General features: G+C 40.2%; 2 protein-coding genes and 1 long non-coding RNA gene across 3 annotated transcripts in view; 1 reads left to right on the top strand and 2 right to left on the bottom strand.

Moving 5' to 3' along the window:
- Positions 1 to 857: 857 nt before the first annotated feature.
- LOC128628920 (uncharacterized) lies at positions 858 to 2255 on the bottom strand. Its single transcript, XR_008393189.1, has 2 exons — positions 1492 to 2255; positions 858 to 1164 (listed from the first exon to the last, which is right to left on the bottom strand). It is a non-coding gene; the product is annotated as an uncharacterized LOC128628920 (long non-coding RNA).
- A 317-nt stretch (positions 2256 to 2572) lies between these two features.
- si:dkey-222f2.1 (intermediate filament protein ON3) lies at positions 2573 to 9599 on the top strand. Its single transcript, XM_017450792.3, has 9 exons — positions 2573 to 3005; positions 4218 to 4426; positions 4689 to 4749; positions 6684 to 6779; positions 7004 to 7168; positions 7466 to 7591; positions 8592 to 8812; positions 8903 to 8949; positions 9313 to 9599. Exons 1-9 carry the CDS (start codon positions 2712 to 2714, stop codon positions 9414 to 9416), a joined length of 1323 nt encoding a protein of 440 aa, XP_017306281.1. The 5' UTR covers positions 2573 to 2711; the 3' UTR covers positions 9417 to 9599.
- Positions 9600 to 9700: 101 nt separating this feature from the next.
- Positions 9701 to 12500, bottom strand: part of LOC108255110 (pre-miRNA 5'-monophosphate methyltransferase) — a 6682-nt gene continuing 3882 nt past the window's right edge. The window contains exon 3 of the mRNA XM_017450794.3: positions 9701 to 12500. This exon is cut by the window's right edge and continues 1416 nt beyond it. The gene's annotated coding sequence lies outside the window, so the exon portion shown is untranslated.

Genomic DNA, 12500 nt, shown 5'->3' with positions numbered 1-12500 from the left:
AATCCAGATAATCTTTACAGATCTTTATTGGAAAGTGTTTAAATGATATTTTTCATGCTTGTTCAGTGAACCATGAAAAATTATTGCACATGCACCTGTCTAACAGTCCATAAGACATGAACAGTTTACAGGCGCTAAGTAATTAAGGTCACAGTTATAATAAGTTAGGACACTGAAGAGACCTTTCTACTGACTCTGAAAAACACCAGAAGAAAGATGTCTAGGGTTCCCGCTCACCTGCGTGAACATGCCATAGACCTGCTGCGGGGAGGCATGAGGACTGCAGATGTGGCCAGAGCAATAAACTGCAATGTCTGTAATGTAAGACGCCTGAGACAGTGCTACAGGGAGACAGGAAGGACAGCTGATCGTCCTTGCAGTGGAAAATTACATGTATCCGTGTGTCTCCCCAGACGTGATGGAGAACTTGCAGATGCCTTGGTGGAAGAGTGGAGGAACATCTCACAGCAAGAACTGACCAATCTGGTGCAGTCCATGAGGATGAGATGCACTGTAGTACTTAAAGCAGCTGGAGGATACACCAGATACTGACTGTTCCTTTTAATCTTGACCCCCCCTTTGTTCAGGGACTCATTATTCCATTTCTGTTCCTCAAATGTCTTTGAAACTTGTTCAGTTATGTCTCAGTTGTTGAATCTTTTTATGTTAATACAAATATTTACACATGTTAAGAAACTTGCCGGAAATAACAGCAGTTAAATGTGAGAGGACGTTTCTTTTCTTGCTGAGTATATATATATATGTATATATTTTTATATATATATATATATATATATATATATATATATATATATATATATATGTCACATTTCACGGTTGGAGTTCGGAAGCAATCGCAGAATTTATAAAGTTTATTGAACAAACGAACAACAAAACAAAGACACTAAAACAACTTGGCATAATACTGTGGCAAATCTAAACATAAACTAACCAGATCAAGAAACATGGTAACATGGAACACGGAAGTCGAAAGACAGAGAAACAGTCCAGAAAATGGCTATATATACACAAGTGTACTCATTTAACAGAAACGTGATTCAGGTGCAAGTGTTCATGTGACATGTAGTACAGTGCAGTGGCTGATGGGAACTGGAGTCCAGAGTTACCTCCTTGATATATGACAATATCCAGTGAATGGTAGTCCTGCAAGTAGAAAACAGAAAAGCCTTGTTGGTGAGAGAGGTCAGAGGTTAATGGCCAGACTGGTTCAAGCTAACAGGAAGTCTACAGTAACTCAAATACCCAGCAGAAGATCACATCAGGTTCCACTAATGTCAGCCAAGAACAGGAATAAGAGGCTACAGTGAGTGCAGGCTCACCGACATGAGACAGTTGAAGATTGGAAAAATGGCACCTGGATTATCAGTGTGTTTACAGGCTGTTGCAGCTCACATCGAAGGAACACAGAATATGTTGGGTCTTTGAGAAATATCTAGAAAAGAATAATTCAGTGCAAATGAGTGCGTTTACCAGACATTTTCTGCCCACTCACTGAAGATCCTTCACAAGGGGGCGCCCTGAGTAACACAAGCAAAAGAAAAAAGGGGAAAAAAAGTGTTCAGTAGGTTTTACACTAGTGCATGTACACAGTTTGATCCACATAAACTGTAATAAATATCCCTCATTTATGTAAAAGCACAGGACTGGATATTTCAAACCTTAAACCTGCATGACCTGGATTCATTCATTTATCCTGGTCATGCTGAATCCGGAACCAATCCTGGGAACACTGGGTGTGAGGAGGGAATACACCCTGAAGGGGATGCCGGTCTATCAAAACACACATTCACACACTCGTACACATCTAGGGGCGATTTAGCGCAGTCAATCTATCCACAGGCCTGTTTCTGGGAGGGTTGGAAACCCACAGAGACACGGGGAGAACATGTGAAACTCCACACTGACCGTATCTAGAGCTCAGTATCGAACTGAGTACCCACTATGCCACTGTGAATCTCCCTCCCCCAGCAAATAACTAAATAATTAACTAAACTTCGCAGACAGATGCCGTATAATTAACTTACTGGCCCTCTATTGTCAAGCATTTGTTTGATGTCATTAGAAAGTAAGACCGTAAGCCGGTTGTTTGTTCACATTTCAGACTTTTTTGTTAAAATACATATTGTTGCCAGTTTATTTGGTACACCAGTGTGGTAACTATTAACCAACCACATGACTTATATTCTGGTCACATTCCCATTTTGAATTTGCAACAATTATTCCTTGATTTTCTCGTTCGTGAAATAAGATATTAAAAGGATGATTATATATGCAGAACTGTCTTACTATACGTCACGTTGAGATTTGAGATGAGTGCCCCTTGTATTACTTTCAAATGCTGTCATATAGTACGGTATAATACTGTTTATTAGAGATACTGTCTATTAGAGATCAGTAGGGATAGAGAGAGAGAAAGAGAGAGAGCAGGAGTAGGTGTGTGTATAGTATGTGGGCGGATGTGGAGGGGAACGGGGTGAGTGTGTGCACTCCCTGTTCCAGGGACAGAAGACTCATAGAGAGCAGACTGTCCAAGCACATTCGTATGCGCATGCGTGTCCACTGGAACAGGTTTTACAACTCTGTCACTCCACCCAAATCCTGGGATTTAAAAGGCCCACACTGGACAAGCTTGCTGCACTTTCACAGCATCTCCTATAGCATCTTCAGCTTCAGTCCGTTATTTCTTCACCATGAGTCTGAGGAGCAAGAGGATCAGTTCGAGCTGTTCTGTAAGGAGCAGTGGGAAGCTTGGCGGCTATGGAGGCTATAGCAGTGGGTTTAGCACAATGTCCCTTGGAGCGTTGTCACCCAGCTTCAGCACCAGCAGCACCTACTTGGGTGCCCCCATAGCTAACATCTCGGTCAACAAAAGCCTGCTGGCTCCCCTCAACCTGGAGATCGACCCCAACCTCCAGATGGTGCGCACTCAGGAAAAAGACCAGATGAAATCTCTTAACAACCGCTTTGCCTCCTTCATCGACAAGGTAAGACTGATCCAAGAGAGTAATATGTGTCACTAAGGCAGTTTCAGACATAAAATGTGTTCTGGAATTTGTACAAAAGAGTACCTAATGAAGTTTGGTAAAGTCTTCAAGGTGGACAATACCTTCTCTCTTTTTTTGCGTTATATTAGCATAATTTATGAAAACAACACATTTAAAGAGCTGCTTCACAAAGGTGGTATTGTCCTTCAGGACTGTGACGCCAAAGTTAGAGTGAAATTGTTAACCCCATTCCTTTTTAAAAGGATACTTAGTTCTAGACACCTAAGAAGCCCAAGTGTTCTCAGACAAGAACGATTTGCTTGACACTGCTGGAAAGCACATGAAAACGATAGTTGAGCTTTAGCACCAAAGCCCTTTTCTTTAAAGCCGGACTGTAACTTGATAAAAAACAGGTCAGGCTTGGCCGAGTCACCGAAGATACCACTATCCCTGAGAGTATGAACGGAACCTTTGTGTGCATGGGGACAATGGCAACCCAATCCCAGGGGCCCCCTGGACTGAAACAGAGACTTTTACTGATACTAGTTAGGGCAAAAGGGGGTCTCTAAGTACTGGCCTCAGATCAGTGGTCAAAAAGAATGAGATTAGGTTTGAAGAGAGGTGGCTGATCTATGTGCATGCCTTGTTCATCTAGCACTGCCATGCAAGTAACTGAGGGATAATGTTGCTCCATTAGTGTCACTAGCCTGGCACAACAGCCATAAATTAAACCAGTCTAGGCTTTTAATATGTGCAGTGGACCTATGCACCAAAGGACATTTAATTATCCCTTTAAATCCACAAATTCCACAAAGCTTCTTTAGGAACAGCAGACAAACTTCAATAACAGAAGATGTATACTATTACTAGTAAGAGTCACACATAGATGAAGAGTAAATTACAAGCCTATTAGTATGGTAAATAACATATGTATTTCATTTTAAAGTCTCAACCACCTACACCTGTAACCAGAGTTGGGAATCCATGAATCTTTGATGTGTTTGGCATCACGCCGGACTTTATCTTTCAGTAAGGCTATGAGATGCGACTGATAATAACTGGCCTCAGAGGAAAACAATGAGTCTTTTTGTTTCAGCTGTTTGGCTCGTTTTTGGATCCCTTCAAGTACACATTCCATCCAAAAATGAAACCTAGACTCAAATCCCATAAGGTTTCACCATATCTTCTTTGGTATTTTATTTCCATCCACAGGTGAGGTTCCTAGAGCAGCAGAACAAGATGCTGGAGACCAAATTTGAAGTTCTTCAGAGTCAGACCCCAGGCAGGTCTAACATTGAGCCCATGTTTGAGGCTTATATGGCCAATCTGCGCAGACAGCTCGATGTGGTCAACAACGATAAAATCAAGCTGGACGGAGAGCTGAGGAACATGCAGGGGCTGGTGGAAGACTTCAAGCACAAGTATGGCTCTCAATTAAAACTAACAGGAACTATAAATATGGGAATATTAGGTTGAGTTATTACTCAAATAATACCTAAAAAAAAAAAAAACCTCCAAAAACTAAAATACTGTTATATATACTGGATTGGAATTTATAGTAATCCATCCACAGATTTAAATTATATTAAGATTCTTTGCAAAATGCAAAAAGATGTTTCTGTTTCTTGAATACCAGCTCTGTATCTACAGTAATCCCTTCCATTTCTGTTGGCTTTGACTCAGGTACGAGGATGAGATCAACAAGAGAAACAACCTAGAGAATGACTTTGTGATTCTGAAAAAGGTTTGATTCCACTAGTGTCGTCTCAGGGAACACACGAGGACAATAGAGGCTTTTGTGCACTTTAGGTCTGATTCCACTGCAGTGGGCCACTGGGTAAATTAGGCATCAAGGGACAAGAGTAAACTCTACAGCCTGATACAACCTACTTTACCCAAAGGAGTCAACAAAAGAAGCACAGTAAAAGTGTCCCGGCTTTTAATAGATGAATATTTATATAAATCTGAACCTATGAATATGATACATTATCGAACAAAACCCCTGATAGGGTTAGAATGATATATCCAAGGGACAGCAAAAGAACAAATATTGCCTCTGGTAATGCTAGAAATACAACCCAAAATGCCATTCATTACTGCATATGATATGTAGTTACAATACAGTTTTAAATATAAAAGTTCCAATTAGAACCAAAATGGGGTTTTCAGCCTGACGCCACAAAGAACCTTTTACACTCAAGTTCTTTAGAGAACCATCTATTTACTGGGGCTTTAAAGAACCCAGAAATTGTTCTTCACAGCCGTGCCACATGGAACCATGTTATCATAAGTTCTAAAAAATACACACCAAAAAAACAACCCTTAGTTAGTGCTTTAAGGAACCAAAGTAAGGTTTTAAGAGTGATGAGGAGAACCTTTTCCAGTCCAACAAAGAACCTTATAGGGTTCACTTGAACCTGTTAAAGAATGATACCTTGAAGAACCAATACACTGCTCTGAAGAACCTAGAATTATCCATAAAGAACTTCTTTAATCTCCACAGAACCATATAGCTCAACTCAAGAACCCTATACAATGTAAAATGGTTCTTGAAAAGAATGTTCTTTGCAGCACCTATGGTTCTGTAAAGAACCATTGAAGAACCTTTATTTTTAAGAGTGCACGTTCAAATATTTTCCATCTCCAGTGCAAGTGATTTATACTACTAATGCAAAAAGCATTTAAACGAGTCGGTCTCATTTCAAAACTAACATACTGGATGCATTATTTTATTAGCCGTAAATGTGTCTGTAACTGAGAGTAGCTGAACTAGGTCACTTGTCCCTCAAATGCTGTAACACAAGTACCTGAGGGATAAGGTTGCTTCACTAGTGTCACTAGTCTCGTACAACAGCCAGCACTCTAGCTTTTAACATGGACAATTGACCAATATGTACCTTTGAATTAACCCCTTAAAACTGATAATTGCACAGAATTAAGTTTAGTATTGAGACAACAAGGGCATGTTCGTGTGTTCATGAGGTACAACAAACAGAGGTCATATGGATAAAATGTACAGGTGTATTTGCAATGAAAATAACATGGGTGTTTGATTTCATAGCCTGAAGAACTACTTATTCTCTACAAAATATAGGTGTGGGAATGTATGCAGCTTTAGAATTCCAGACACCACACCCAGACTTAAAATGTATATGATCATGAGATAATAACAGTCTTCACGGGAAACAGTACAAGTATCCTTCCTCTTCCTGTCCAACATGCTGGACTATCTACTGCTAAATGACCCAGAAATAGTTATCAGCGTTATCAAATCGGTCTTAATTACTGCCTCAGTACTTAAATCAGTGGATTTAATCCAGTTTTCCAGCTCTATACAGTCCATGGATTTTCTCTCTCACAGCTCCGAACACGCCTTTGGGAACGCTGAACAGAAAGGGCTGCAGGTAGGAAATTCTGATCTGACTTGTCTAGTCAACTGGTACACAGTATGTCTTCAAATGACTGATAAGTTGGATCAGGTGTGCTCTTGCCTTGCTGCAATGAAAAGCTGCACTTGGATAAAGGTTGAAACACTGGAAGTATTTAGAGGTGTGCTGGGAGACCCTGAAAACTGCATTAGGAAACACCGTATTTTATAATTAATCCAATCTTAGGCCACAGAAAGAGATCAGGTCTTTAATGTGAAGACAGATCTACAGATTAATGAAATGTTTTTAGGATGTAGACTCTGCATACCTGGTGAAAGCTGATTTGGAAGACAAAGTGGGTGCGCTGACTGATGAGATCAACTTCCTCAAGACTATTTACGACGAGGTAACATCAGAGCCTCCGGCTTGCTAATTAGGGTTATAAGTCCACATCCAGATTTCTGTAAAGCTGCTTTGTAACAATGACTAAATATTAAAACAGCTATACAAATGAAACACAATTGAAGTGAATCGAATTGAAAAGTAAAGAATTCTGGATTATTTACAATGTCTAGAAAAAAAACCGTGCGTAGATATAAAGGTTAGCGTAACCTTTACTTGTTGATGCAGGAGCTGCGTGAGATGCAGGCCAGCATCACTGAAACCTCTGTCACAGTGCAGATGGACAACTCCCGCAACCTCAACATGGACCAGATTGTGGCCGAGGTCAAGTTCCAATATGAAGAGATCGCAGTCAAGAGCCGTGAGGAAGCTGAGGCCTGGTACAAGTCTAAGGTATGAAGATCTTCGAGTAGTAGACTCTGTGAGAATTATGTGAATTTTGCTAGAAGCACACACTATACAATAGGACAAATGCCTCCTTACTTATTGTTATACTATGGTACCATGGTAATGGTATTGAACTATACTATGCATTCATTAATCTGGCTGTAGGCATCCATACAGCTTTATGAGAACCATATACTGTATATTTTACAAAGTAAAGAATTTGAACATGATTACGCCACATAATGTGGCGTTATCGTTACATACACTAGAGATATCCAGCATGCGTTTGTGTTGTTTCTTCAGTATGACCAGATGGCCAGCCAGGCCACACAGTACGGGAACGAGCTGAGGAACACCAAGGCTGAGATCGGTGAGCTCAACCGCATGATCAGCCGTCTGCAAAGCGAAATTGAGTCCATCAAGGCCCAGGTAAAGATCCAGCGACACAATGACACTTTCCCAGAGCAGAAACACTTGGACCTTCCAGTGAAGAATTAATCCTTTCAAGTCACAATAACCCTCATCTGCCTGGTAAACAAGTCCACTGCAACAGTTAACCTCACACTTAATTTCATAAATCAGCTGGTACAGGATTTCGCAGAGTTTTTTTTATGACTGTTGCAGTCAAAAATACTTGATTTTACGACGACTTTTTTCAAAATTTGCAGTGCGAACTTGTGCTTTTTTTGCGGAAAGCTATTAAATTGGTGAAACTGAAATGGCACGAAATAGTTTTACACGGTCTTTCACAGTGATGTTTGTTGGTAAATGAGACTTTTTAAGCTGTACTCATGTTCCACACACATGACTCGAAGAGGGCTTTGGCTGAATGCGTGTTGTGATGACGTCACAACTACGCAGCTTCGCCCAAAATCTGCGGTCATTTTGAAAAATTGCAAGCTCCTCCGAATCTTGCGGGGTTTGGTCGATTTTCTGATCATTTCTGCAATTGCAAATTCCTGTCGGGACTGATAAATAAATAAATAAAATGAATTCATTCATTCATCTTGAGGAAGTCCTTTATCCTGGTCGAGGCCGCAGTGGAACTAAAGCCAATCCTGGGAACACTGGGCGCAGGGCACGTCCACCGTACGACACCTTGAACATAAAACCAATAGCAAAGCCAATCCACCTAGTAGCATGTTTTTGGGAGTTGGAGAACGTGAAACCGGAGACTGTGGTGAAAACATGGGGTGAACATGCAGAGAAACTCTACACAGACAGTAACCTGAGCTCAGGATCAAACCTAGGACCCTGGTGCTGTACGTTGCCAATGCTATACGGGTGCCAATGTGCTACCTCATTAGCAGACTTTAGAAAATGACCAACAGTTGTAAGACTTGTTCAAAATGTGAGTAGGTTTTGTCTCTCTATGTCTGTTATTAAAAAACTAATTTGGATAAAAACTGGATAACGCCCTTGCTCCCAGCGCACTAACATGGAGAACCAGATCGCCGAGGCAGAGGAGCGTGGTGAGCTGACAGTGAAGGATGCCAAAGCTCGCATCAGAGACCTGGAGGACGCGCTGCAGAGAGCCAAGCAGGACATGGCACGCCAGCTGCGGGAGTACCAGGAGCTCATGAACGTCAAGCTGGCACTGGACATCGAGATTGCCACTTATAGGAAGCTGTTGGAGGGCGAGGAGGACAGGTGAGGTTAGAGACAGGCACAGGTAATATTACCACACCTGGAAAGTTTTAAAGTGTAATTATATCCCTTTTTTTTTTTTTTTTTTTAAAGAATTGGACAGCAGGCCATTGGCAACATTCAATCCATGTCCAGTTACAGTGAGTACTGAACTTTACAAGTAGTGAGTAGAGTTTACAGTTTCTGACAAACGTATAGCTTTAGAAACAGTTTAGACGCTCTCGCCTCAAAAGACGTTGATTGGCTTAGTGCCAAGATTTCTACACAAACAGTAATAAGATTAGGATATGCTATATATGTACTATATATTTTCAGGTGATTGTGTTTGCATGATGCTAAACCCGAGGCTAGAAGCTTCCCAGACAGTAGCCTTGCAGCTTTAGTGCAAAACTAAAAAGGGAATAAAAGGAGGATAAATGGGGAAAATTGTGCAAATGTTGTTTTGTTCATGAAACGTCATTATAAGTATGTCTCTCTCTGTTTTTTTTATTTATTTATTCCAGGCTCCAAAGGAATGAACGGCTACCAGCAGTTCAGCTCTCCATCCCCTAAACTGCTGATCAAAACCACCGAGATTAGAGACACCACCAGATTCACTACACACTGAAGTGTCAGTATAAAATATGATATCAAATAGCTTAAAGAAACGATCGTAAAACTAACTATAGGTTCATGTTATAGTAGACTTGTTACAAGAAACTATATCTATACGCGATATATATTTTCTGCATCAAAAAGGTGGCATAATCCTGATATAATACTCCAGCAATTAAAGAATTCTGAAAAACAACATAGCGAACTGCATCTTTTATTATTTATTTTACAATTATTATTTATTATGTACAAAATCACAACACCTTATTCACAACTGCAACTAAGCATTTGTTCATATTGTTATATTAGGGCATTGTCATGAACTTGTAATGCTTGACATTAAAGGAATTGAAAAGTTGTGTATTTGAGCTAAGAGACTAATGTACCTGGGTCATTCCTTGACATGGTCCTGGTCAGGATAGTACTGAAGCCGGCACCGGTCCTGGGAATACTGGGCGTGAGGCGGAAATTCAACCTGAATGGGACTCCAGTCCAACAAAGGGCATCATTCACACACATTCACACCTAGGGATAATATTTAGAGTCAACAATACACGGACCTGCATGTTTTGGGGGAGCGGACTGGAGAACCCAGGAGAAATGCTTGCAGACACAGAGAGAACATCTGCACAGACAGTGCCCCGAGCTCAGGGTCGAACCAGGGATCCTGGGCTTGTTAGATGCCACTGGTATCAACTAAAAATTATTTCTGACTTTTTTTTTTAAAGATTGTTATACATTTAATTGTATATTTATATACAAAATAAATATATTACAAAACAATATATATTATTCAATATTAACCCCAGTGTCAGTCCATCTCAAGTGGTTCAATAATTGCAAAGTTGGTTCCTTGACCGTTTTACAAAACCACTAGTTTAACTACGACAGCCATCTTTGTTTCATGGCACACAACAAATATTGCTTATACAGCTGTTTCGGAAACCTCAGGATCTCGGCTCAGGATGGTCCTACTGCCGCTCCTTGGATAAATAACTGATCTCTAGAGCACCTTACAAGGTACATGAACAGTTCGCATATTCTTGATCCTTAGACATAGAACTTAAGTCCAAATGTAATGCTTAAGATTGCTCACAGTTCCACATTTAGAGTCAATTTATAATGGGAAGGGTTTGAGTCTCAGTTTGAATTTTTTTAGGGGGTACCTAGGTAAATATAGTGTGCATGAAGAACATTTCAGCTTTGAGACTTCTCCCTCTCTCTTTTTTTTAATGGGGACAAGAAAGTGCAATTAAAAAAAAAAAATTCCCCTCACTTTCGGGTTGAATATCTCTGCTTGGGGACCAGATACGAAGCTGAAATTTTCACAGAAATAAGTGTTCTATAGTAGCAATCTGCTGTAAAAACTTTGAGAGTCCACTGTTTACAGAGCTAGGGCTAGTAGAAATCTGAGGAAAAGCCTACTTTATTCATGCATTTTGAGAAATGTCATCCTGAAGACCTTGCTTAGCTTGTTCAGGTGTGTTTGATTAGGGTTGGAGCTAAACGCTACAGGACAGTGGACCTCCAGGGCCAAATTTGAAGAACCAGCCTGATCCATCATATTGGTACAGGTGTACAATTGGTATGCAAGAATTGATTTTATCCAAATATGGGATTAGAGTGTTCAGTTGGGTGTTTTACAAATGAACAGTGTCATAAACAGCTGCGGTGATTTCTGAGCTGTAGTCACGTACTGCTTTTATATGTTTATTTTTTAGAGCTAGGAGTACGCCTTCCTCCGGGCTCATTTTCTTGCCACAGCCCTCATCCTTTGTCCATGAACTCACATGGGTAGCTTATAACAGGTCACTGTTGATGTTTGAGTCTGCATCTTCCACTCATCATACACATTCTAGCCTTTCCAGCAATATTACACAGGAAACCAATTAATTCCTTTTTACCACACTATTAATTAACTAACAAATAATTCTGAGTCCATATTTACAACCTTTTAGCGTCCACCCGTCTCTGTAAGGCTGTGTGTTATTCTGCAGACAGAACCTGCCTTCGCTTGTCCACTTACAGCAAATCAGTACAAAGTTCTTCTGACCGATCAGCTTTATCTCATGATGAAACATTTCGATCCTGATGGGCGTGGCATCTTCCAGGCTGACTCCACCCACCTCTGAAGGGCACTAGAGCTCACTGAATGGTTTGATGAGGATGAAGATGATATGAAATATATGCTACAGCCTTCACAGTCACCGGATCTCAACCTAACTGAGCACTTATGGGAGATTTTGGAGTGACATGGTAGACAGCACTCTCTACCACCGTCATTAAATTTAGTGTTCATGCAGCACAGTTCCAGAGACATGTAGAATCCGTACTAATGTGATCTGAAGCTGTTCTGACAGCTCATTGTGGTCCTCAACCTTACCAAGACACTTTATGCAGCTTTTTACTCTCTGTATTTGCCTCTCTCAATTCCTGCTGGTGCAGGTTCATGGCAAGTTTCCTCATTTTCACATTTGATCTTAGGCAAAAGGCACAGAAGCGATAATTTACTCTTTTTTTTTTTAACAAAAACACACAAAGGCTACTTGACAAAGAGCGCCACCTTGTGGAGAACAGATAGATTAACTGTAAAATAAATTCCACACACCACATGCTTCACAATTACTTTACAAACATAATGCAAATATTTCACCATTAGCCTCATTAATTAAATGTAATGGAGCCATAGATCATTTTTCCCCACTCACTGAACACATTTTTAGCATTATATTATAATCATTTGAATTATAATTAGGTCCAACATCACATTATTGACACGTGAGGTCATAAGTTCACATACGCTTTGCAGAATCAGCTAAATATTAATCATTAAAAAAAAAAAAAAAAGAGGGATCATTAAAAAAATGCATTTTGTTTTGTTTATTTAGTCCTGCCCTGAATATGCTATTTCACATAACAGATGTTTACATCTAATACACAAGACACAATAATAACTGAATTTACACAAATGAACCAGTTCAAAAGTTTACACACGCTTGATTATTAATACTGTGTGTCGTTACCTGGATGATCAACGACTGTTTTTATGATTTGTGATAGTTGTTCATGAGTCCCTTGTTTGTCCCGAGCAGTTAAA

The sequence above is a fragment of the Ictalurus punctatus genome, chromosome 21 (assembly GCF_001660625.3).
Source record: "Ictalurus punctatus breed USDA103 chromosome 21, Coco_2.0, whole genome shotgun sequence".
NCBI lineage: Eukaryota > Metazoa > Chordata > Actinopteri > Siluriformes > Ictaluridae > Ictalurus > Ictalurus punctatus.
Note: the sequence above shows the minus strand (reverse complement) of the source record. Positions and strands in the feature narration are given on the sequence as shown.